This window comes from Notamacropus eugenii, chromosome 2 (genome assembly GCF_028372415.1).
Source record: "Notamacropus eugenii isolate mMacEug1 chromosome 2, mMacEug1.pri_v2, whole genome shotgun sequence".
Taxonomy (NCBI): domain Eukaryota; kingdom Metazoa; phylum Chordata; class Mammalia; order Diprotodontia; family Macropodidae; genus Notamacropus; species Notamacropus eugenii.
In genome coordinates this window covers 235764928-235786721 of record NC_092873.1, presented here as the reverse complement: position 1 = coordinate 235786721, position 21794 = coordinate 235764928, and the positions used below count along the sequence as shown (strand labels likewise).

The 21794-nt window shown below is 40.2% G+C and overlaps 2 protein-coding genes and 2 long non-coding RNA genes across 5 annotated transcripts in view; 2 read left to right on the top strand and 2 right to left on the bottom strand.

Moving 5' to 3' along the window:
* LOC140526996 (utrophin-like) overlaps window positions 1-21794 on the bottom strand; it is a 167997-nt gene that overhangs the window by 34992 nt on the left and 111211 nt on the right. The window lies entirely within an intron of this gene.
* On the top strand, window positions 3718-6392 carry LOC140527010 (uncharacterized). Its single transcript, XR_011974638.1, has 4 exons — window positions 3718-3987; window positions 4763-4888; window positions 5363-5504; window positions 6194-6392. It is a non-coding gene; the product is annotated as an uncharacterized lncRNA (long non-coding RNA).
* Window positions 5657-19504, bottom strand: LOC140527005 (utrophin-like). Its single transcript, XM_072643625.1, has 5 exons — window positions 19210-19504; window positions 10169-10297; window positions 9616-9785; window positions 7162-7314; window positions 5657-6226 (listed from the first exon to the last, which is right to left on the bottom strand). The coding sequence occupies exons 3-5, from the start codon at window positions 9715-9717 to the stop codon at window positions 6125-6127; spliced, it is 357 nt and encodes a 118-aa protein (XP_072499726.1). The 5' UTR covers window positions 9718-9785; window positions 10169-10297; window positions 19210-19504; the 3' UTR covers window positions 5657-6124.
* Window positions 14334-19804, top strand: LOC140527019 (uncharacterized). Its single transcript, XR_011974647.1, has 2 exons — window positions 14334-15006; window positions 18684-19804. It is a non-coding gene; the product is annotated as an uncharacterized lncRNA (long non-coding RNA).

Below are 21794 nucleotides of genomic sequence, written 5' to 3'. Positions count from 1 at the left end.
TTATATATTGTCCTGATGTGACTGTCTTCTTCCAGAAAAAAGGACAAGCAACAACCTGCCATTAGTACAAACTGCCCCACCTCCTCCTTTCCCTTTTCCTTTCCCTCTCCTTCCCATTTTTCCATGCCTTTTCCTTTCCTTCCCCTTCCCCTTTCTTCTCTTCCATTCCTTCTCCTTTCTCTTTTTCTTTTTTCCTTTTCCTTCCCTTCCCCCTCCCTTTTTCTTGCCTTCCTTTCCTCTCCCTCTTTCTACAGAGGGTATTATACCCTTACCTTCCAGTAAGATACCAAAACAAGGGCAATGAGGAGAAGGGAAGCTGGCATCCCAGTAACCTGGAAAGTGTTTAACAGATTAGATTTTCTCCACTTATATCACTCTGTCCTTGATGATGCAACAATTGGGCCCCACACCCACAAAGTCCTCCCTTGGGTCCCAAATACCACTCAGAATGAATGGAAAAAATGCATCTGTTTTGGCCAGAAACCCTGAGGTTCCTCCCCCTCCTAGACTGATTTTTTTGACAATATGAAAAGAGACCTTTCTTTACTTCAAAAGAGAGGAGTAAAGCGTAGGAAAACATGAAAACTGGGAAGGCAGGCTGCAAAGGACTTTGAATACCTAACAATATTTGATATTTTATACATTCTACTACACTGTACATTGATCACCTCTATTGTCACCTACTGTATAGATCTTTATCACCCTCTTAGCCAAGTTCCTGTCCTGAGCTATGTTAAAGGAAAGATACTATTTCTTTCCCCATTTTGAAGATCTCTTTGGGATAGAGACCTAGTGGGTATATTTCTGGGTCAAACGTTATGCACATTTTGTGGCCCTTTGAACATAGTACCAAATTGTTGCCCAGAATGGTTGGATCAGCTCACCGCTCCACCAACAATGAATTAGTGTGCCCACTGTCCCACATCATCTCCTAGGATAAGTCCATCAAATCACAACTCACCACCATGTTCCTAATTCCTCTAATTAGAGGGTTCAAAGGTGAAGTACCAAAACTCCTACCCATACTCCCAGGGCTCCTGCTCCACCATCCCTCTTTCTGGCCTCCATTTTGTATATTGTCCTGATGTGACAGTCCTCTTCCAGAAAGAAGGACAAACAACAACCTCTCAGTAGTACAAACTGCCCCCCTCCTCCTTTCCCTTTTCCTTTCCTTCCCCTCTTCTTCCCATTTTTCCTTGCCTTTTCCTTTGCTTCCCCTTGCCCTTTCTTCTCCTCCTTTCCTTCTCCTTTCCCTTTTTCTTTTTTCCTTTTCTTTCCTTTCCCCTCCCTTTTTCTTGCCTTCCTTTCCTCTCCCTCTGTCTATACCGGGTATTATACCCTTACCTTCCAGTAAGATACCAAAACAAGGGCAATGAGGAGAAGGGAAGCTGGTATCCCTGTAACCTGGAAAGTGTTGAACAGATTAGATTTTCTCCACTTATATCACTCTATCCTTGATGATGTAACAATTGGGCCCCACCCAAGCCTCCACCAAGTCCTCCCTTGGATTCAAAAGACCACTTGGAATGAATGCAAAAAATGGCATTTGTTTTGACCAGAACGCTGAAGTTCTGTCCCTCCTAGATTGTTTTTTTGACAGTATAAAAAGAGACACATCTTTACTTCAAAACACAGGAGTAAAATGTAAGCAGACATGAAAACTAGGAAGGCAGGCTCTGAAGGGCTTTGAATACCAAACAATATTTGATATTTTATAGACTCTACTACACTGTACATTGATCACTTCTATTGTCACCTATTGTATAGATCTTTATCACCCTCTTAGCCAAGTTCCTGACCTGAGGTATGTAAAAGGAACGATACTATTTCTTTCCCCATTTTGAAGATCTCTTTGGGATAGAGACCTAGTGGGTATATTTTTGGGTCAAAGGGTATGAACTTTTCTGTGGCCCGTTGAACATAGTACCAAATTGTTCTCCAGAATGGTTGGATCAGCTCACAGCTCCACCAATAATTAATTAGTGTGTCAACTCTGCCATATCCTCTCCTAGGATAAATCCATCAAATCAAAACTCACCACCATGTTCCTAATTCCTCTAATTAGAGGGTTCAAAGGTGGAGCACCAAAACTCCTACCCATACTCCCAGGGCTCCTGCTCCACCATCCCTCTTCTTGCCTCCATTTTATATATTGTCCTGATATGACAGTCCTCTTCCAGAAAAAAGGACAAACAACAACCTGTCAGTAGTACAAACTGCCCTCCTCCTCCTTTCCCTTTTCCTTTCCTTCCCTTCTCATTCCCATTTTTCCTTGCCTTTTCCTTTGCTTCCCCCTCCCCTTTCTTCTCTTCCATTCCTTCTCCTTTCTCTTTTTCTTTTTTCCTTTTCCTTCCCTTCCCCTCCCTTGTTCTTGCCTTCCTTTCCTCTCCCTCTTTCTACAGAGGGTATTATACCCTTACCTTCCAGTAAGATACCAAAACAAGGGCAATGAGGAGAAGGGAAGCTGGCATCCCAGTAACCTGGAAAGTGTTTAACAGATTAGATTTTCTACACTTATATCACTCTGTCCTTGATGATGCAAGAATTGTTCCCCACACCCACAAAGTCTTCCCTGGGGTCGGAAAGACCACTCAAAATGAATGTAAAAAACTGCATCTGTTTTGGCCAGAAACCCTGAGGTTCCTCCCCCTCCCAGATTGATTTTTCTGACAATATATAAAGAGACCTTTCTTTACTTCAAAAGAGAGGAGCAAAGTGTAAGAAGACATGAAAACTTGGAAGGCTGGTTGTAAAGATCTTTAAATACCAAACAGTATGTTATACACTCCACTACACTGTACATTCATCACTTCTCCTACTGCAACCTTTTGTATAGGTCTTTATCACTCTGTTACCCCAAGCTCCTCTCCAGAGCTATGTAAAAGATATAAAAGAGAGTAAAAGATAGTAAAAAGATGTAAAAGATTCCTTTTCCCTTTTTTAAGATCTCTTTGGGATACAGACCCAGCAGGGGTATTGCTGGGTCAAACAAAGGATATGCATATTTTATGGCCCTTTAAACACAATATCAAATTGTTCTCCAGAGTGGTTGGATCAGCTCACAGGTCCACCAACAATGAATTAGTGTTTCCACTGTACCACATCATCTCCTAGGATAAGTCCTTCAAATCACAACTCACCACCCTGTTCCTAATTCCTCTAATTAGAGGGTTCAAAGGTGGAGCACCAAAACTCCTACCCATACTCCCAGGGCTCCTTGCTCCATCATCCCTCTTCTTGCCTCCATTTTGTATATTGTCCTGATGTGGCAGTCCTCCTCCAGAAAGAAGGACAAACAACAACCTGTAAGTAGTAGAAACTGCCCCACCTCCTCCTTTCCCTTTTCCTTTCCTTCCCCTCTCCTTCCCATTTGTCCTTGCCTTTTCCTTTCCTCCCCCTTCCCCTTTCTTCTCTTCCTTTCCTTCTCCTTTCTCATTTTCTTTTTTCCTTTTCCTTCCTTTCCCCTCCCTTTTTCTTGCCTTCCTTTCCTCTCCCTCTTTCTACGGAGGGTTTTATATCCTTACCTTCCAGTTAGATACCAAAACAAGGACAATGAGGAGAAGGGAAACTGGCATCCCAGTAACCTGGAAAGTGTTTAACAGATTAGATTTTCTCCACTTATATCACTCTGTCCTTGATGATGCAATAATTGGGCCCCACCCAAGCCTCCATCACCACCAACTTGTGTCCAGAGGACCACTCAGAATGAATGTAAGAAACAACTGTATCTGTTTTGGCCAGAAACCCTGAAGTTCTGTCCCTCCTAGATTGTTTTTTTGATAGTATAAAAAGAGACCTTTCTTTACTTCAAAACAGAGGAGTAAAGTGTAAGAAGACATGAAAACTAGGAAGGCAGGCTCTGAAGGGCTTTGAATACCAAACAATATTTGATATTTTATACACTCTACTACACTGTACATTGATCACTTCTCTTGTCACCTGTTGTATAGATCTTTATCACCCTCTTCGCCAAGTTCCTGACCTGAGGTATGTAAAAGGAAAGATACTATTTCTATCCCCAATTTGAAGATGTCTTTGGGATAGAGACCTAGTGGGTATATTTCTGCGTCAAAGGGTATGCACTTTTCTGTGGCCCTTTGAACATAGTACCAAATTGTTCTCCAGAATGGTTGGATCAGCTCACAGCTCCACCAACAATGAATTAGTGTGCCAGCTCTCCCATATCATCTTTAACATTTATCATTTTGCTCTTTTACCACATTAGCCAATCTGATAAGTGTGATGTGGTACCTCAGAGCTCTTTTAATCTACATCTCTAAGAAATAGTGATTTAGAGCATTTTTTCATATGACTATAGGTAGCTCTAATTTCTTCCTCTGAAAACTGCTGGTTTATATTCTTTGACCATTTATTAATTGAGGAAACAACCCCCTCATTTTCCTAAAACAAACATAATGGAACCTCTGTGCTAAATGACTGACTATACCATTCCTTCACCTTTCATAATTCTATCAATAAATAACCTTGAATACTATGTTGCATTACTGAATGACCTAGGAAGAGATAGTAAAAGCCAACAATAAAACAGAGATACAGATGTTAATAATAGCATATGGTGCTTTCAAGTTGACAAAGCACTGAATAGATATTATTTCATTTGATCCCCGTAATTCTATCATGTAGATGTTACCATTACACTCCTTCTACAAATGATGTAACTGAGACTGAATCCAACTGTATAGCCTCAGTCATTCCTGCAAAGGACTTTGCTCCCATAATCTTGAACCTCTGTCCCTTCCAGCTGCACCTTGAATCTGATGCCTTGTCTGCTTCAAACTCTAAAGAACAAGATGGAGTGCCCAGGAGAAGTCCATCACATCTAAACTCACCACCATGTTCCTAATTCCTCTAATTGGCGAGTTCAAAGGTGGAGCAACAAAGCTTCAAAATTCCTTCCTTTAGAGAGGGCAGAAATTGGTCTTTCCTATCACTCCACCTTACATCTGATGCCCTGCCTGGTTCCCGTTCCAAGGAATGCCCTCTACCTATACTCCCTGATGTCCTGCTCCACCCCCCTTTCCTGCCTCCTTTTGTGTATTGTACCCCTCTTTAAATGGGGGCCACCTCCACTCATTCCAATCTCTATCTTGTCCAGAAATTCTGGCCTCTTCCCCTCTCAGATTGTTGGGGTTGTTATGCGTTAATTAGATAAAAGGGGACACTCCTTGGCTCATTTCCAACTCATCTTAGTCACTCAATGGGCCTTGCCTCAGTCAAGCTGAGACCTAGTAAAGACCTTAGTTTCAAAAAGCTAAGGTCTCCCACTGCATCCAAAGCCATCTCTAGTCATCCTGACTGTCTATCTCTTATCTATGTAGTCATACTAAATGTCTTGACACAGGGCCCAGATGGCTCCTAAGGAGAAAGTAAGGCTGATGACTTTTCACAGCCCTCCCTCACTGAAATCCAATTCACTGGCAACTCATAGCATCATCTTCCTGATGTGACAGTCCTCTTCCAGAAGGAAGGACAAACAACATTCTGTGAGTAATACAAACTGCCCCAGTGGAGACACAACTGGCCCCTTCCAATCTGGGGGTGCAGCTTCTTCCTTCTTCTTTCCTTGTCATCTGTCCCCTTTCCGTTCCCCTTTTTCTCTTTCATTTCCATTCCAAAATTCCTTTCCTCTTTTCACTTTTTACTTTCATTCATCCCCTTCCTTTCCTTTCCTCTCATTTTCCTTTCCCCTTTCCTTCTCCTCCTTCCTGTTCCCTTTCTCTCCCTCTGTCCCTTACCTTTGGCTACAATGCACAAAGCAAAGGAAATTGGGAGAACGGAAACTGGTATCCTTGACAGCTGAAAGGTCTTCACAGGCTAGATCTGTTTTTTAAGACCAGGCTTTATACCCACTGTCATTTCCTAGCGCTTCTCTTTCCTGGGGATTGGTTGAACCTTGACAACAACTTAGGGTGAATGTGAATAGCAAATCAAGTACTATCCCCCATGAAGCAATTTCTGGTAATGAAAATACTCTCTGCTTCCTCAAGTTGTCTGAGATCACATCAGAGGTTTCCTTTTTCTGCATCCAAGCGCTGTAAGTAGGAGACACGTTTTCCAGTGATTATGCCTTGACATTGTTATGTCTCGTCCTCAGAAGTACTAACTATAAGCGTATCTCTTCTCTCCTGTTTTCCTCCATCGGGTGCTGTAACATCTCTTCTCCTCTCTGCAGAACTTCCTCAATCTGGGCCTTCTCCTCATCCAACTGAGAATGGAAAGAGAAAAACAAGTCAATATTTCACTTGGATATCTCTCGAGCAATGTATATTTCTTTACTAGAAAGAACATATCCATCATGATGAATTTCTGTAAACGAATATCCCATTAAAAATTTAAAATAAGTACATTAAAATTATAGCATTTACATTTAATAGATTTGGACATGTATAGTCTGTCAGATTGCTTGCTGTCTTCGGGAGGAGGGAAAAATTGGAATTAAAAATCATAAAAAAATGAATGTTGCAAACTGCCTTTACATATAATTGGAAAAAATAAAATACTATTAGGTGGAAAAAAATTCTAACAATTATATTGTTTCCAAAAATGTTTTGAATCCTCTTGGATCTTTTAAAAAAGCTCCTGCAATTTCAACAGGGACTCTCCAACGAGTAAACTACCTCTACCAATGTAGGTTATCACCTACTTTCCAAAAGCTATGTGAAACAAGGAAAGTAACTTGCCTAGGATAAAAGATCTAAGTATATGTTAGAGGCAGGACTAGAACCTAGGTCTTCCTAGTTTAGCTGCATCAGCAGTATATCACACTGTCTCTCTAAATTATATGTTAAAATAGCTTACAATTTAAACCATGCTGATCCTTAGTTAATTCTCCTTGAAATTTTAACTCTCTTAGAAGCATTATATAAATCATTTGGCAATTGCTACATTGAAACCCAACGTCAAAAACTCTCACCTTAAAATTCTCCACCACAAATGACATGGTATGGGGGGAAGGGGAGAACACGCACAAGGTTATTGGGGTTAAGTGATTTGCTCAGGGTCACAAAGCTAGCAAGTGTCAAGTGTGTGAGGACAGATTTGAACTCAGATACTCTTGACTCCAGGGCCAGTGCTCTATTCACGTGCTCCACAGCATGATATTTAAGGCATTTATTCACAGAAAAATGAAGTGGATTATACCTTTTCATCTTCATCACTGGGCTTTTCTACAGCCTTCACCAAAGTTTTTAAATCATGCTCTAGTTTGTCTAGGTCCACTGAATGCATAGCAGCCTCAACAGGTTGTGATTTCACAGAAATTGTCTTTGAGAAAAGCTCTTGGTCGATCAACATCTACAGAAGAGAGCAAAAAAGAAAGCATAGCTAAGGACAGGTGAACCAAAAACAGAACATGACTCCAAGTAAGTCCATTGACTACAGTAGAGGAAAGAAGCAAATGAGGTAAAACCAGATTTCAATAAGCAAGACAACTGTAAAATAGGCAGAAATGAAAAGGAAAAAAAATTAATTTGCCAATCAGGTCAAGCAGAGATTCCTCATCATTTCTTTGTACTTTCGCATATTGGGAGATCTTTTCAAAGCTGTAGTGACTTCAACTCCATTCAGGTTTCATGAGATTACACATCAAGAGGTGACACAAAGCCATATATTGGGTGACAAGACAGCAAAGACAATAACTCCTTGGCATGAAGTCGTGTCAGATACTAAAAACGAAATCTCTCTAACACTGTGTTTTAATGCTTGGTACAAGATCTTTAATAGTTACAAAAATTCCTTTTAGCCTTCTTAAAAATAGAACTGACTGGAATTATTTCCCCAAAACACTAGCTTGAGACTTTCCTGATTATGTAAATGAAGCTATAGGATTTTTGAAAGAGAAGACTTTGCCTGAAAATGCCATTTACCTAAAATCTCTCTGAAGGTTTTGCTTCACTTGAAGTTTTTGTGTGTCAGAATATTGTTAAAATTATATATATATATGTATATATACATATATAAAGATAGATATATGTCTAATTGATGGCTGAAGTATCGTATAAGAAGTGAGCACTGAGTATTTCTTCAGAGAAGAATTATATGAGAGGTAACATACTTTTTCAATATATTTCTCTAAATGAAACCTTTTCTTCTACTAGTAAGGAAAGAATAAATGAAATAATGCATCTGTGGGAATATCTCACATTTTTTCCCTACTCCCTTCTAGCAGTCTCTTTGCCTTTTGGGTCCTGTTCCTTTACCTAGTAAAAGGATTCCACTGACCCTATTGTTAAACAGAAAATAAAAACAAAAGGTAAATTTCTGTGTTAGGCCTGCCTACACTATTTATATAAATTAAATCAAGTTCTTTATTTCAGTAAGGTAAATTCAATAAAGTTCTTCACTTCAGCAGAAGCAGGAAGAGTGAATGTGTCCCTATACACACAGAGTTTATGAAGTCACCATCACAAGATTAGTTCTTTCCTTGTGGCTTCCTCATGGGAACCAGTATCTTACAGTGTTTCAAGAACTGGAAGAAGGTATTCCCAGAGTAGTTAAAAGCATAAACAAACACAATGAGGAAGAAAGAGCAGGGGTTCCTAACAATTTTTATGCAACGGACCCCTTTTCTAATTCAGGTCTTCATCATAAAATAAAATACAGATAAATCCATTTTATTGGCTAAGTTATCAAGATACTAACAAAACAAGTTTGTGAACCCCAGGCTAAGAACTCTAGATTTAAAGGAAAAATGCCAAGCATTTTAGCCTGGAGTGGGTATGAAGTAATGGAAAGCAAACAGAATGAAATATAAAGTTAGACAGGTAAATTTTAATCCAGTGGTGAAGAGCCTTAAACAACAGGCTTTGAATTTATTCAGGAGGCAAAAAGGAATCAGTTAGTATTTTTGAAGCTATGGAGTTACATGATCAGATGGGTGCACTAGTAAGGTTCATCTAATATAGACGTTTTAGTTAACCAAGAGAGAATAGATACTAGGAAGAACAGACTGAATCAGAGGATAATGCAAGAATCAATTGAGGCTAAAAGGTGACAGTGGTAAAAACTCAGGTGGTGAAGGCAGCAGAAATGGTAAATAAAGAACTGAGTGAAAAGATACTATATTTGGAGAATGCAATATGATGTGACTTGTTACATAAGACAATTGATATGACTTGATGGTTTATGAACTATAAGGAGATATGGGATAGAGTTTCAACAAATATGAATAAATAATCATGAGGGAGGTTATTTGTAAGAATAGGGATGGCATAGCCAGAAATGAGGAAATCAAGAAGGGGAGCTGGTCAAAATGAAAGATAATACATTCAGTTCTAGAAACAATGATCTTGAGGTATCTGTGATACATTCAGTTAGAGCTTATCCAAGTACAGGGCTAAAAAAGTGAGTAATAGCAGAAGAGCACGAAAAGAATTCTTAAGTGCTACCAAATTTGAAAGCTATCCATACAGACATCATACTTGAAGTTATAAAAACTGATGAGATCACAAAGAGCTGAAACAGGTAAAGAAAATATGGCGAAACAAACCTAGGGACATGGACAGCTCTAATTAAGAAGCATGGCAAGAAGAGGAAAACAAAGAGAAAAGAAGGGTTAAGGAGGTAGTATATCTCTGTTTTACATGAAGTACTCACTTTAGCACTTTTGATGTGTTGTGACACTTTTTCAAAGTTCCTATTTAATTCAGCTAACTTAGGCTCCCCCAGCTCACTGCTTGCCAAGCCCCGGGCCCTCATTAGTATGATGGCTTGCTCAGAACATTTTCGACTTGTAGGTTAACATCATCCAGTTTAGATGTTAATCGCTAAACACATAGAAACACAAAATTATCATTAAGTACAAGAAACAGTGAAGCATAACCCAATTAAAATATGGATTTGACACTATTCAAAAGGGAAGACATCACAAATATGTTAAATGTCTATCTAAATAAAACACTGGCAGTATATTTAATTGAATTAACGAATCTAAATAGAGGTAGTAGAGGTGGAAGGGGAGGAGAAAATTGGGTTATGGGGTTGAGGCTTTTCAAATCCTTCCCAGATGACTTGTATCACCTCGGTATCTCTCACTAAAATTAAAATTCAAAAACAAAAAATAGAATAATACAGTGTTTATATGAAAAGCAAGATTCTGAGCCCTAAGAAATACAGTATATATTACAAATGCCATCTTAGGCATACTTACTTTCACAGTTTCTTCACTTTTATTTACAGGCTTCTTTTCAATCTCATCCAACAGAGCTTCAGCTTGGTAAAGCCAAGTACTTATATGAGCAACATTTCCATCAAATATCTCCAGCTGGCTCTGATGGTTCTGAAAATATATACGTATGTACATACTTTTTAAACAATCACATTAAGTATTCTATGAGATTGACATTTAGAAAGATTTGAATGATCATGACTAGACAGAATTGGATCCTGTGAGTATTAGTTAGGAGAATTGAAGGCTCTAGGTAAGAAGAATGTCTCTAAAACTTAGAATTATTTCAAAGAGTAGTATTTTTCCCTCTTCTAGATGCTGATAAAGGAATTCCTCTATAATCATTTCTGGGGAATGCTATAGAAAAGAAGTATCTACATATGTGTATGTGTGTGTGTGTGTTGAAATAAATGACCTCTAAAGTTCACTCAAGCTCAAATACCAAATTACCAGAGAAAGGAGTTTTTAAAGAAAAAAAGCAAAGTAACAGAATTGAAAAAAAAATTATGTTGACATGATGTAAAATAAAGATGATAATAATAAAACCTGCTTGTGCACAAACACAGACAGATGTATGTATACATAATCAAAGTTGATGAGAATAGGTCCAGTTCCTCATTGTAATATTCATTCTCCCATTACCTGTTCAACAATCAGAGTTGAACTCTGGAACACCCCCTTTTCCAGGGCTATATAAACCTTGAGCCCAATGAGCCCTTGAAGGTCTTCGGCATTTGAGAGTGCCACTGACCTCTTCTATTAAAATACTAGCATTGTTAGTAAAATGATTAATTACTCAGAAATTATATTTCTCAAACTTTTTAAACTCTGCACTAGTGATAAGAAGTGAAAGAATTCCAGTTATGGGGGAAAGTCAATAAAAATGCCCTGAGAGCTCGGGACATAGAGTCTTGTGCAAGGTTAAGAGGTGCCAGTATCACTGGATCTGAGTAGGAGAGCTGATGACAGTGTATTTGTTATTAACAACCTTTCAGAGTGCATACATGTTCAGACCATAACCTAGACACTTTACTTTTAAATTTAGAGAGATAAATTGATAAGAAAATGTACCCAAACACTTTCAAAGTGAGAGCTAGTGCAATGATTTTGCTTACGGGCTCAGGCTTACCCTTGCTGCTGCTGTCCTCATCTGGCATTACATGATACCTCTTGTTAGAGGACCTTCAGGCTACTGGGGGCTGCTGCTAGCCTTGCTGGATATTAAGGTGTATATCTGGCATAGGGCATGCATGCATGCACATACACACACACGCACACACACAAGCACACACACACACTATAGGGTTCTTGGTCTCCACCAAATTCAAAGCACCCTCTACTCACATATAACAATCAGGGTTTAAGTATACAACTTCCTGAACTTTGGAAAGAATTTCCAGTTGTTTGTAATATAACAACATGGGGCCTAAAACATAGGAACATAGATTTAGACCTAGAAGGGGCTTTAAATTTCATCTCTTTCAATCTCCCCATTTTACAGATAAAGAAACTGAGGTCCAAAGATGTTAAAGGACTTGACCAAAGTCCTACAGGTAATAAGTGACACAAAGGTGATACTGGAAAATAGTCCAGAAATCTCTCAAAAGTGCTGGTGGTACCAGTATAGCACCACCAAATACCTCATGCCCCATAACTAAAACTGGCACTCTCTTTCCAACCCCGGCAGAAAAATTCACAGTAAACATACTTGCAAGGAAGATAAGTATTAATTTCAAATGATTTCTTTTTAAAAAAAACTGAGTTGGCTGGATGCTGGAGGCTACCAGAAGGTGGCGCCTAACCTCTTTAAGGATTGTGGTCACTCTTGGACAAAATGTTTAGAAATAAAAGATGACATACAGCATGAAATAAGACATTGCTTAGGTCAATAGTAGTTTTAGTTTGTATAATTTTTCCTTCCGCTAAAGTCAATGAACTGCAGGAAGTGCCAGGTACTAATTGCTTGACCCAGGATACTGTAGATTTTCCTGAAGACAGTCATCAGGGAGAAAGAGGAAGAGTTCACAATTCATCTGAGGAACTTTGGCTCATCTTTCTTGGCTAATTCCCCTTTGCTACATTAGTGTAGATGAATGCTGATGAGATGAAACTTGGGCCATCCCTAAGCAGTTTGCCCTTCATGTCTTTCTAGGAACCTAGAATCAATTTGCTGTGGTTAAGGGGTGAGATTGAGGTAAATTATCTAGCCATACTTGGGTCTTTCAAAGAAGGCATCTGGTCTAATACATATCTTAAGTCGGATCAAGAAAAAAAATTGGCATTTCCGAGTATTTAAGAATTAGTTACCTAGAAGAAACAAACTGAGTTGTCAAGTTCAGTGTTGTTTTAGTTTGTGTAATTATGAGTATTGTATAATTTATTTTGTATACTTATGAGTGTTGCTCATAAAAGAATTTCTACCTCTCCTCTATTGCCTTGATGGCATTCTGATATACCACCACTGGTAAAAGACTGAATGTAAAGGGTACAAATCATGTAAATTAAAGCATTGCATTTTTGATACAGTGGATAGAGAGCCAGTAAGATCTGGGTTCAGATTCTACCTCTGACTCTTACCATGTGGTTCTAGAAAAATCATTTAAACTCTCAGTTTTCCCAGTTTTTTAAACCTAAGTCTTTTATTAGACTGTAAGTTGCCCATAAAATGCCAATTTGCATTGATATATTATCAGTGTGTGTGCCAGAAGACCACACCAAGAATTTCCTATATCCATTATATTATACACACGCACACGCACACGCACACACGCGCACACACACACACACACAGACACACACACACACACACACACTAAATTTCCAAAAATCATTTGCAGCATGGTATAATGGATAAAATATTGGGCTGGAAGTTAGGAAGGTCTGAATTCACATCCTTCTTCTGGCACTACAAGTTCTGTACTCCTGGGCAAATCGCTTATTTTTTACGTACCTGAGGAAATTCTCTTGCAATCTGTCTTAATGGAGGGAATTCCCATGCTAGGAACTCCTCACAATGGCTAGATTTGTCCCTCATTTGTTCCCCTGACATTTTCATAAACTATTTTCCTTTAAGCAATTGACACAGAAGAGAAACAAATGAGGCTGTCAATGAACCCCAAATGCAACCCCAGTTATTAACATTTTCTACAACTCGATGCACAGTGATGTAATTTCCCAATTCATTTTGAAAGCTAGTAGAGCCACAAAGGCCTACACTAATAAAGATAGATAAAAACATTGATTAAGCACTTCTTATGTACCAGATACTAGACTAAATACTGGTATACAAATAGACACAAACAAGACAGGCCTCTACTCAAGGAACTCACATTCTAATTCAGGAAGAAAAGCTGTAAAGGGAAGTTGAATGGCAAGTTGGTGGAGCCATCTAAGGAGTGGTATGGTGGTCTGACGCCCTGTAAGATTAAATAAAAGTGCCCCTATGAGAGGCCAGTATTCCAGGGTAGAATCCAAAGGTGGACAGGGGAGAGACAGTGATGACAACCACAGTTCAGGTAACATGCTGTGAAGATGGCTGAGAAGTAACAATAAAGAAGACATTATAGTATTAAGACGAATGATTCTTTAAGGAACTAATGAATGGAGCCCAGTATTTTTAATACCTCACATTTCACACCAAATGCCCCATTTTCTTGGAATTGCTTCCAAATGCAGAAAGTGGATATGCTAATCAATCAACAAACCATTATTAAATGCCTATTATGAACAAAATGCTGGCAATGCAAAGACAGCAAAAAACACTAACTACTCTTAAGGAGTTTACATCCAATCTATAATGTTGGGAATTATTTATAGATGCATCAAGATGCACAATAAAGAGAGCTGGCTTTGTTATTAGAGGACCTAGCTATATTCAAATCCCAGCTCTACCACTTGCTTCCCTTGTGGAACCGTAGCAAACCACTTGATTTGCTGTAATTCATTTTCTTCATTTGTAAAAAAGAGGTTGACGATGACTTCCAACCCTAAATTTATGATCCTATGTTCAAAATTTTATTTTCACTTCATAGTAGTATAAAGGTAAGCTTGAAGACTTTTGGGCCTTTGCTGCTATATATCCATATAAAAGTCTACGTAGAACAGGTAAAGGAAAAGAGGACTTTACCCTGCACCCTCCATTGCCAACATTAGCTCTGTCCATCAGTTCCTCTCCCCACCCCCAGTCTTTTTCAGCTCATCTACATGGAAGAGCAGAAGATGATTTTGAGATGGGAAACAAGAGAACCTTGGAATCTCAGAGACTCTAAGAATTATTGGGGAGCATCTCCAAGTGAATGACTAGGTACAATCTAAAAATAAAATCAAAAGGCATACGGAATGCTTTTTGTAAAGTAAACTAGACAGTCCAACATAGAGATCCATGTCCCTGGACAAAGAACTGGGTTGAAGAGAGAGATTTGAGTCTATCTGGCTAAGAGTTCTTTTGTTTTTGCTCTAGGGAGCTTGGTGCCTAGAGTAAAAAAAAAATTCTTAGTGGAATGACAAAAGCAAGAGTCAAGAATAGGAAGAGAAGAGGACATGAAAAAGCAGGACAGTTTCTTCTTGAGAAGACTTTTACTAGTCATGTGGCTGAGTCAAGGTCTTCTGCTTTTTTTCCTTAAAAAGCACTATTATTAACAGGTCATTCTGTATAATCTTTATTTCCAAATATATTCCTCCCACTGGACTGCCTAGGAAGCTCGTTGTAGCTATAAAGAATGAAAAAGAAAAACAAATTCTGACAAGCCACCAACCAACATCAGTTGTGTCTGACAATCTCCACCTGCATAGTACCAGTGCCTACACCTCAGCAAAGAGAGGTAGGTCCATTTTCCCAACCGCATTTAGTTTCCTGTGATTGTTCTTCAGATTTACGTTGTTTTCATCATTGTAAATGCTGGCACTTTGGAAGTAGGGTTTTGTTCATTTATTGCATTTATAGCCTACCACCTAGTACAGAACCTAGAACATACCAGGCTCTTAATTCATGATTCTTGATTCCTTAATTATATTGGTTCCTTATTTCTGCACCATTTCATGATGCAGTTTATTATGGGAATTTTGGATTGTCTTTTATTATTCAGGACTTGGGGCCATTCCTCCTGCCAATTTTGATTCACTTACAAGAGTGTTAATGTTAACCTCACCTAACCAAAATCTGACTCATGGAACAATAACATGAAGGGAAGGCCAAGGACATTTCACCTGAGAGGTTGCTAAGTTGACCAAAACCTGTCCCATGGGATGCGAAAATTTACTTAAAGACTTGGACATTCCAATGTACAACACTCAACTGTCCCTGACTCCTTGACGACATGTAAATCTTCCCCTTCAATCAGTCTGTTTGTATATCCTCTAAATGTAGTTTAATCTGTAATCTGACTTAGTTTACCTACTGAGTTTGTTTGATGAGGCTTATTCAGAGGATGTATGAGATTATGACTTTACTCGACTACATTTGTTCAACTTTTATGACACTGAAGTAAATATGGGTTTATAGATTTATCTCCTCTTTAGCTTTAATGGCTTAAGAGGCATGTACAAAACTGCAATACATAAAAGAATTATTTCTTTGCCAGTCTGACAAAATTTGTCTAGAAGAGGGCTTGGGAAAGTATTAACAGGGGCTCAGATTTTCTGTGGGGTCTGAACTTATGCTTAATAATAAAACCTAGGCATCCCTCAACACCAAAAGAATTCGAGCAACCCATGTGCACTTTTATCTAGCTTCCTTATTCAAAGGCAGCCTGGATTCTGCTTACCCTAGAATGGTATATTGTTCTCTTTGCCTATTTGACTATAAAACATGGTAAGTAATCGAGTGCAGAGCTGTTTTCTTCTCCTTAAGAACCTGAGTTGAACTAGTTTAGACTGTTTGCATCCAACTTAAAGTCAGGCAAACTGGGCTTACTGACCTGCCATATGACCTTGGACAGCACTTTGTACCTCTTTAAAGCTCATTTTCCTTACTTGTCAAATGAAAATTATAATACTTTCATGGATCATCCACTAAACTTATACAACTCCCAAAGTTACATCTGAACCCTCTCCTTTCTTTTCTCTCTCTCTTCTCCTCTTTCTATATTGCCTTCATGATATGAACCCCAAATCTATACATCTAACACTAATGTCCTCCTTACACTCCACTCTCACATCATCAACTACCTACTATGTATCTCCTTGTGGAGAATGTTCTATAGATATCTCAAATTCTTCATGTCCAAAATGGAACTGATATTTTCATTGTAGCTTATGTCTACTCCAGATTTCCCTATTTCTGTCACCATCCTTCTAGTCACTCCAAAGATTACAACCTCACAGTCATCTTTAATTCCACCTTCTTCCTCACCTCCATACCTGATTAGTTGCCAAATTTCATCAATTTTTTGCCTCTACAGAATCTATCAGACTCATCCCCTTTTCCCTACTCACATAGCTACCGCCCATCTCAAAACACCAAAAGCTCTTGCCGAAACTACTATGATAGATTATTATTTGCTCTCTCTATTTCAAGTCTCTCCCATCTCCATTCCAATTTCCATAATATTACCAAAAATCTATCCCTGAATTACAGGATGCACCATATTTCTTTCTTATTATATAAACTCCACAAAGTCCTTCGTCATATAAAGCTTTGTATAGTTTAATCCACTTTTTCCACCTTATTATGCATTACTCTCCTCTATAGGGTCTAATCTTGCTACTGTTCCCATATCCAGGCCTTTGCAAAGATTGTCCCCCAGTGCACTCTCTCCTCACATTTGTTTCTTAGAACCCCTAGTTTCCTTGGAAGCTCAACTCAGATATCCATGCAGTTTTTCCTGATCCCCTCAGCTACTATTGCTTCTGTCTAAAATTTACCTTGTATTTGTTACACACACACTTTCATGTGTGTTTGCTGCCTCCCACTATAGAAGAGAATCTCCTTAAGGTCAAGGACCGTTTCATTTTTGTCTTTGTATTCTCAGCACCCACAAGAGTACTTGGCACATAGTAGGTATAATAAATGCTTGTTGATTTATTGACTGAACATCTCTTGCATTCACTTCCTTCTTTCTATCTACAAGGCTACCATCTAGTTCTCATTACCTTTCTCCCAGATTACTTTCAGTACTCTATTAATTCCTTCTAATTCTCATATAAAATTCATCCTCCAGACACACATATGTGTCTGTCACACCCTATTTCAAGACTCTTCAGTGCTTCCCTATAGCTTTCAGGATGCTAGAAGTTCCACTGTTTCACTCCTAAAACCCTTCACCATCTGATGAAATGTTTCCTGGCTTAGTTCACATTATTTCTCCTCCAATATTCCATGATACACTTAAACTGGACTGCTTGCTGCTCTTTGCACATGATATCCTCCTCTCTTACCCTGTTGTGTTTGCTCAGACTGTCTCCTCTTTTCTTTCTTCACTTCCATCCCTTGCAATCCCTCTTCAAGACTTAGCTCAAATGATGCCTCCTACATAAAGGCTTTCCTGATGCCCCCTGATATTAGTCTTTCCTAATCACAATTTTAAAATATACTTTATATTGACTTATCTATATATATATTGTATGGTTTTTACCATTGCAATTATACTTTAGCCAAAGTCTGCATCAGTTTTTGTGAGGGATAATCCCATGACATCCATATTCTGATAGGACTCCTGATTGCTTATGAGAATGATGCCTAAATATGTGATTTCGTTAGGTAGTTAGAGGACGTGAAGACAGATGGTCATGGAGGTTAGATATGAACTTTTTAATGGCTGTCTTTAAGAGCTATACAAACTGCATGGAAAGCAGGCCCCCTAATATATACCTTTATTTCCAGTGCTTTTAAACCTGGAGATAGCTGAAAACTAGCTGCCCTTCAGGGACTCCACTGTCTTTTTGGATTTAACTGAGATTTCTCCTCAGTCAAAGAGTCCATTACTCTTGTTTATTATTGGGCCTATTGTAATTTAGATAAGACCCCCAATTTCTGTTTACTGGTTGCTTGATTTTATGGGTTTACTTGCCATTCGCAACACATTAGGTTCCTTTCATTAAGCCACTTTTGGTGAAAGGAAGCTGAATCTGGTTATAGTAAGCCAAATATTATGACCCTCTCAGAAAGCAACCAGGGAAACTGGTGTTGATCCTAGCCCTGTCAAAATGGTTTACCACTAGATTGCCCAAATTTGAAATGTGATAGATAGAATTAATTCTAGCCTATACCTCTCTGGGGAGATAGGTGAGAGAAGGCTCAGCTAGAGCCCTCCTTCTCCTCCCCACTAAGATGGAAATTACAGTCTCTTTTGAAGAACAGTGCATCAGATTCCAGGTCAGATTGTCATTCATGCTGCATATGAGCCAGTTGTTAATGTATTATCCCAAGGAGGGAGAGAGAGAGAGAGAGAGAGAGAAGTTGTGGGAGGGAGGGAGGAACAGACAGAAAGTTTTCATCTTTGTAAGTCCCTAAGAGCCATATTACATAGGTACCTAATCAATGCTTTTTGACTTAATGAAGGTATGAATACTTGGAATACCTGAGTTACATTGAGATTGTTGTTGTTGAAGAGGATTCTGGGAAGATGGTGAAGTAGATCAGAAAATTTCAAGCTCTCAAGATTTTCCTCCACAAAAGAGGTAAAATTGCACCTCTGAGTGAACATAGAGCCTCGAAAACAAATGAGAGTAGGGGCAGAAATGATTATCCTGGGATAATCCAAGATCTGAAGAAAAATACTGGAGAAGAATAAATGCCTCTGGGCTAGGGTCAGTTTTAACCAGCCTCAAGCTGCTTAAACAATAAACCCCAAGCCCTGGGGTCAACTGAGGTGGGAGGCTGTTTCCCTCACCTACAGGAACTTTTAACTCTGGGAGAGTAAGGGGAGTTGGGCATCTGACCTGGGGAAGAACTAGGAAACTTCTGCTGATAAGGAATGCCAGCCCCAGCTGTCCTTCAGGGTGCAGCAGGGGTGAGAAGGAACCAGCACACACTGGGTGAGGGCGGAAGCAGTGAGGCAGGGACTCTGTTGGCTGTGGGCACTTACAGAGGCTGGAGGTCTTAGTTTGAGTTCAAGGTGAGAGTGATGAGGTTCAGACTCTGGGAGCGTCCTTGAGCTCCCCTTGAATCTTCCTACTTAATCTGGCCTTTCTTCCTCAAATCTAATCTTCCCATTTGTTCCGGCAGTCTCAGGAAGCCCATGGACTTTTCATTATCATTTCAGGTCTCTGTTGAACTCGCCTCCCTTGATCCCATCAAAACCCCATTCCCATACTGCCCCTATCAAGATCTCTGAATTGCCCCACGTGTTTCCCACCCAAACCCTCCAGTGTCTGATATCTCCTGATAGCCTCCAGCTGTTTCCAGCCTTTGACCCTCCTTGGACTTCTCCTCAAGACCCTTCCTAAACCCCTCCTCCCATCACCCTGGACTACCGGACCACCCCCCCCACCCCCCCAGATCCCTCCTATACTCTTTTCTGTATTTAAGTCCCACCTTGCCTCCATGAAGGGGCTCAGATTCTGATTAGCTGAGATTCTATCTGGCCCGCTTGTGAATACAAACGTTACAAAAGCTTAGGCTCCTCCAGAGGCAACCCAATTTGGCAAATCCTTAATAAACTTTGTTTTCTTTGGCTTTAAGAAGGCTTGAGTAGAATTCATTCGAGCACGACCCGGACCGTCGCTATTTTGGGGTCCCCCATCACCTCTCAACCTCTTCATTTATGGTTCCCTGATCCGGAGAAGCTGCTAATCTCAAATCCTTCTGCTCAAACTGGAAGGTACGTAAGGCTCCCCCTCTCTCTATCCCCTACTTGCTCTCCAAGCACCTTGGAAGTGGATTTTCGGACCTGGCTTCGGGTCCCAGTATCAGCAAAGTCTCTGAACTTTCTGGGCGCTAGAGAGTTAGAGACTCAAGTTGTCGGTCCATTGGTTAGGCAGCGGACCTGGGAATTCTCTGGATTTCCTGGACGCAAGGAAATCAGGGAAAGCCCGGTTATGTTTTGTCCTCTTGTTTTTTTCCCAAGGCTTACTTCCACGCCCCCCTTTAAGGGGACTTCCAGTTCCAGAAAAAAAAATGGGTCAAAATCCATCAGTTCCAAGGAATTCGCCTTTGGGCTGTCTTGTACAAAACTGGAACAAATTTAACTGCTCTAAAGACCTTAAAAAGAAAAACTTGGTATTCTTTTGCAACAGACTTTGGCCTCAGTATCACCTGAAGGACAATGAAGTGTGGCCCATGTTTGGGACCTTACAATGTAATATCCTTTTAAAATTACAATTATATTGCCTCCAAAAGGGAAAATGGATAGAAATACCTTACGTAAGGGCCTTTGTCGAACTCTCTCAGGACCCCATTCTTAGAACAGATTGTAAGATGCTTGTAGCTAGAGCCGCCCCACAAAAGGGAAATGGGGGTGAATTGGACATTTTGGATGACCCCCTGTTTATGGCTCCTAGGGTCTCGGCCTCACTTCCTCCCCTAGCTCCGTTCCCAACCCCAGCTCAGTTCCCAGCCAGGGGGCTTGCTGAGGTGCCTCCCTCTGCAGCCCCTCTGGCTGGGGCAATATTCACTCAGGCCTCAGGCCCGGCTCCCGAGGCATTCTCTGGGGCATCTCCCCCTTTGATCCCTACTCTTCCTCAGGCACCAGCGGATCTTTCCCCTTGCCAGCCAGATCCCCTGGCTCTGCAGCCTAATCCAGTTCAGCAGGCATATCCCCAGCCCCTCCCTCACAAGAAGTGGGACTTCCTATCTTCCTCCACAAGCCCCTGTCCCCACTGCGCCGTCAGGGCTGTTTCCCTTGAGAGAAGTACCTCCCCCACCCAGTGGGACAACCAGGATGCGTGTTCCGTTCTCTCTTTCGGATCTCCCCCAGATTAAAGAGAACCTGGGGAGATACTCGGAAGACCCCCCTAGGTTCACTGAGGGTTTTAGGGACATATCCCTACAATTTGAACTTCCTTGGGAGGATCTGCATATTCTTTTCTCTGTCTGTTGTACCGTTGAGGAGAAGTGGAGAATTTGGGAACATGCCCAAAAGTTTGGGGATCATATGGCTAGCAATAATCCCATAAAATACCCCCCAGGAACAGCTGCTGTTCCCTCGAGTGACCCCAGATGGGACTACCAAAAGAGTGAGGACAGGGAAAAGAGAGACTTTATGGTAATTTGCCTGTTAGAAGGCCTAAAAACTGCATTTCAAAAACAAGAAAAATTTTCAAAAAATTAGGGGAATTACTCAGGGATAAAAGGAAAACCCTGCCCTTTTTCAAAACCGGCTAGTAGAAGCTATTAAAAAGCATACAAATTTGGATCCTGACTCAATAAAAGGGGCAGCAATCCTTAGCATGTATTTTATTAATCAGTCTGCCCCAGATATTCGGAGGAAACTACAGAAATTGGCAGTGGGACCCCAAACACCTCAGGCCCAGTTACTGGAGATGGCCTTTGGAGTCTTTAACAACAGAGACCTCATTGCAGCACAGGAAAGAGAACGAAGGAGAAGAGCCAGGGCCAGGGAGAAGGCTCAATTCTTGGCTGCTGCCTTGGCCAGGAAAAGACCCAGGGAGCACCCCTGCAGGGCACCCCCTTGGAGGAAGGCTGGCTGCTTGGGCAGTGGGGAAACCTGCT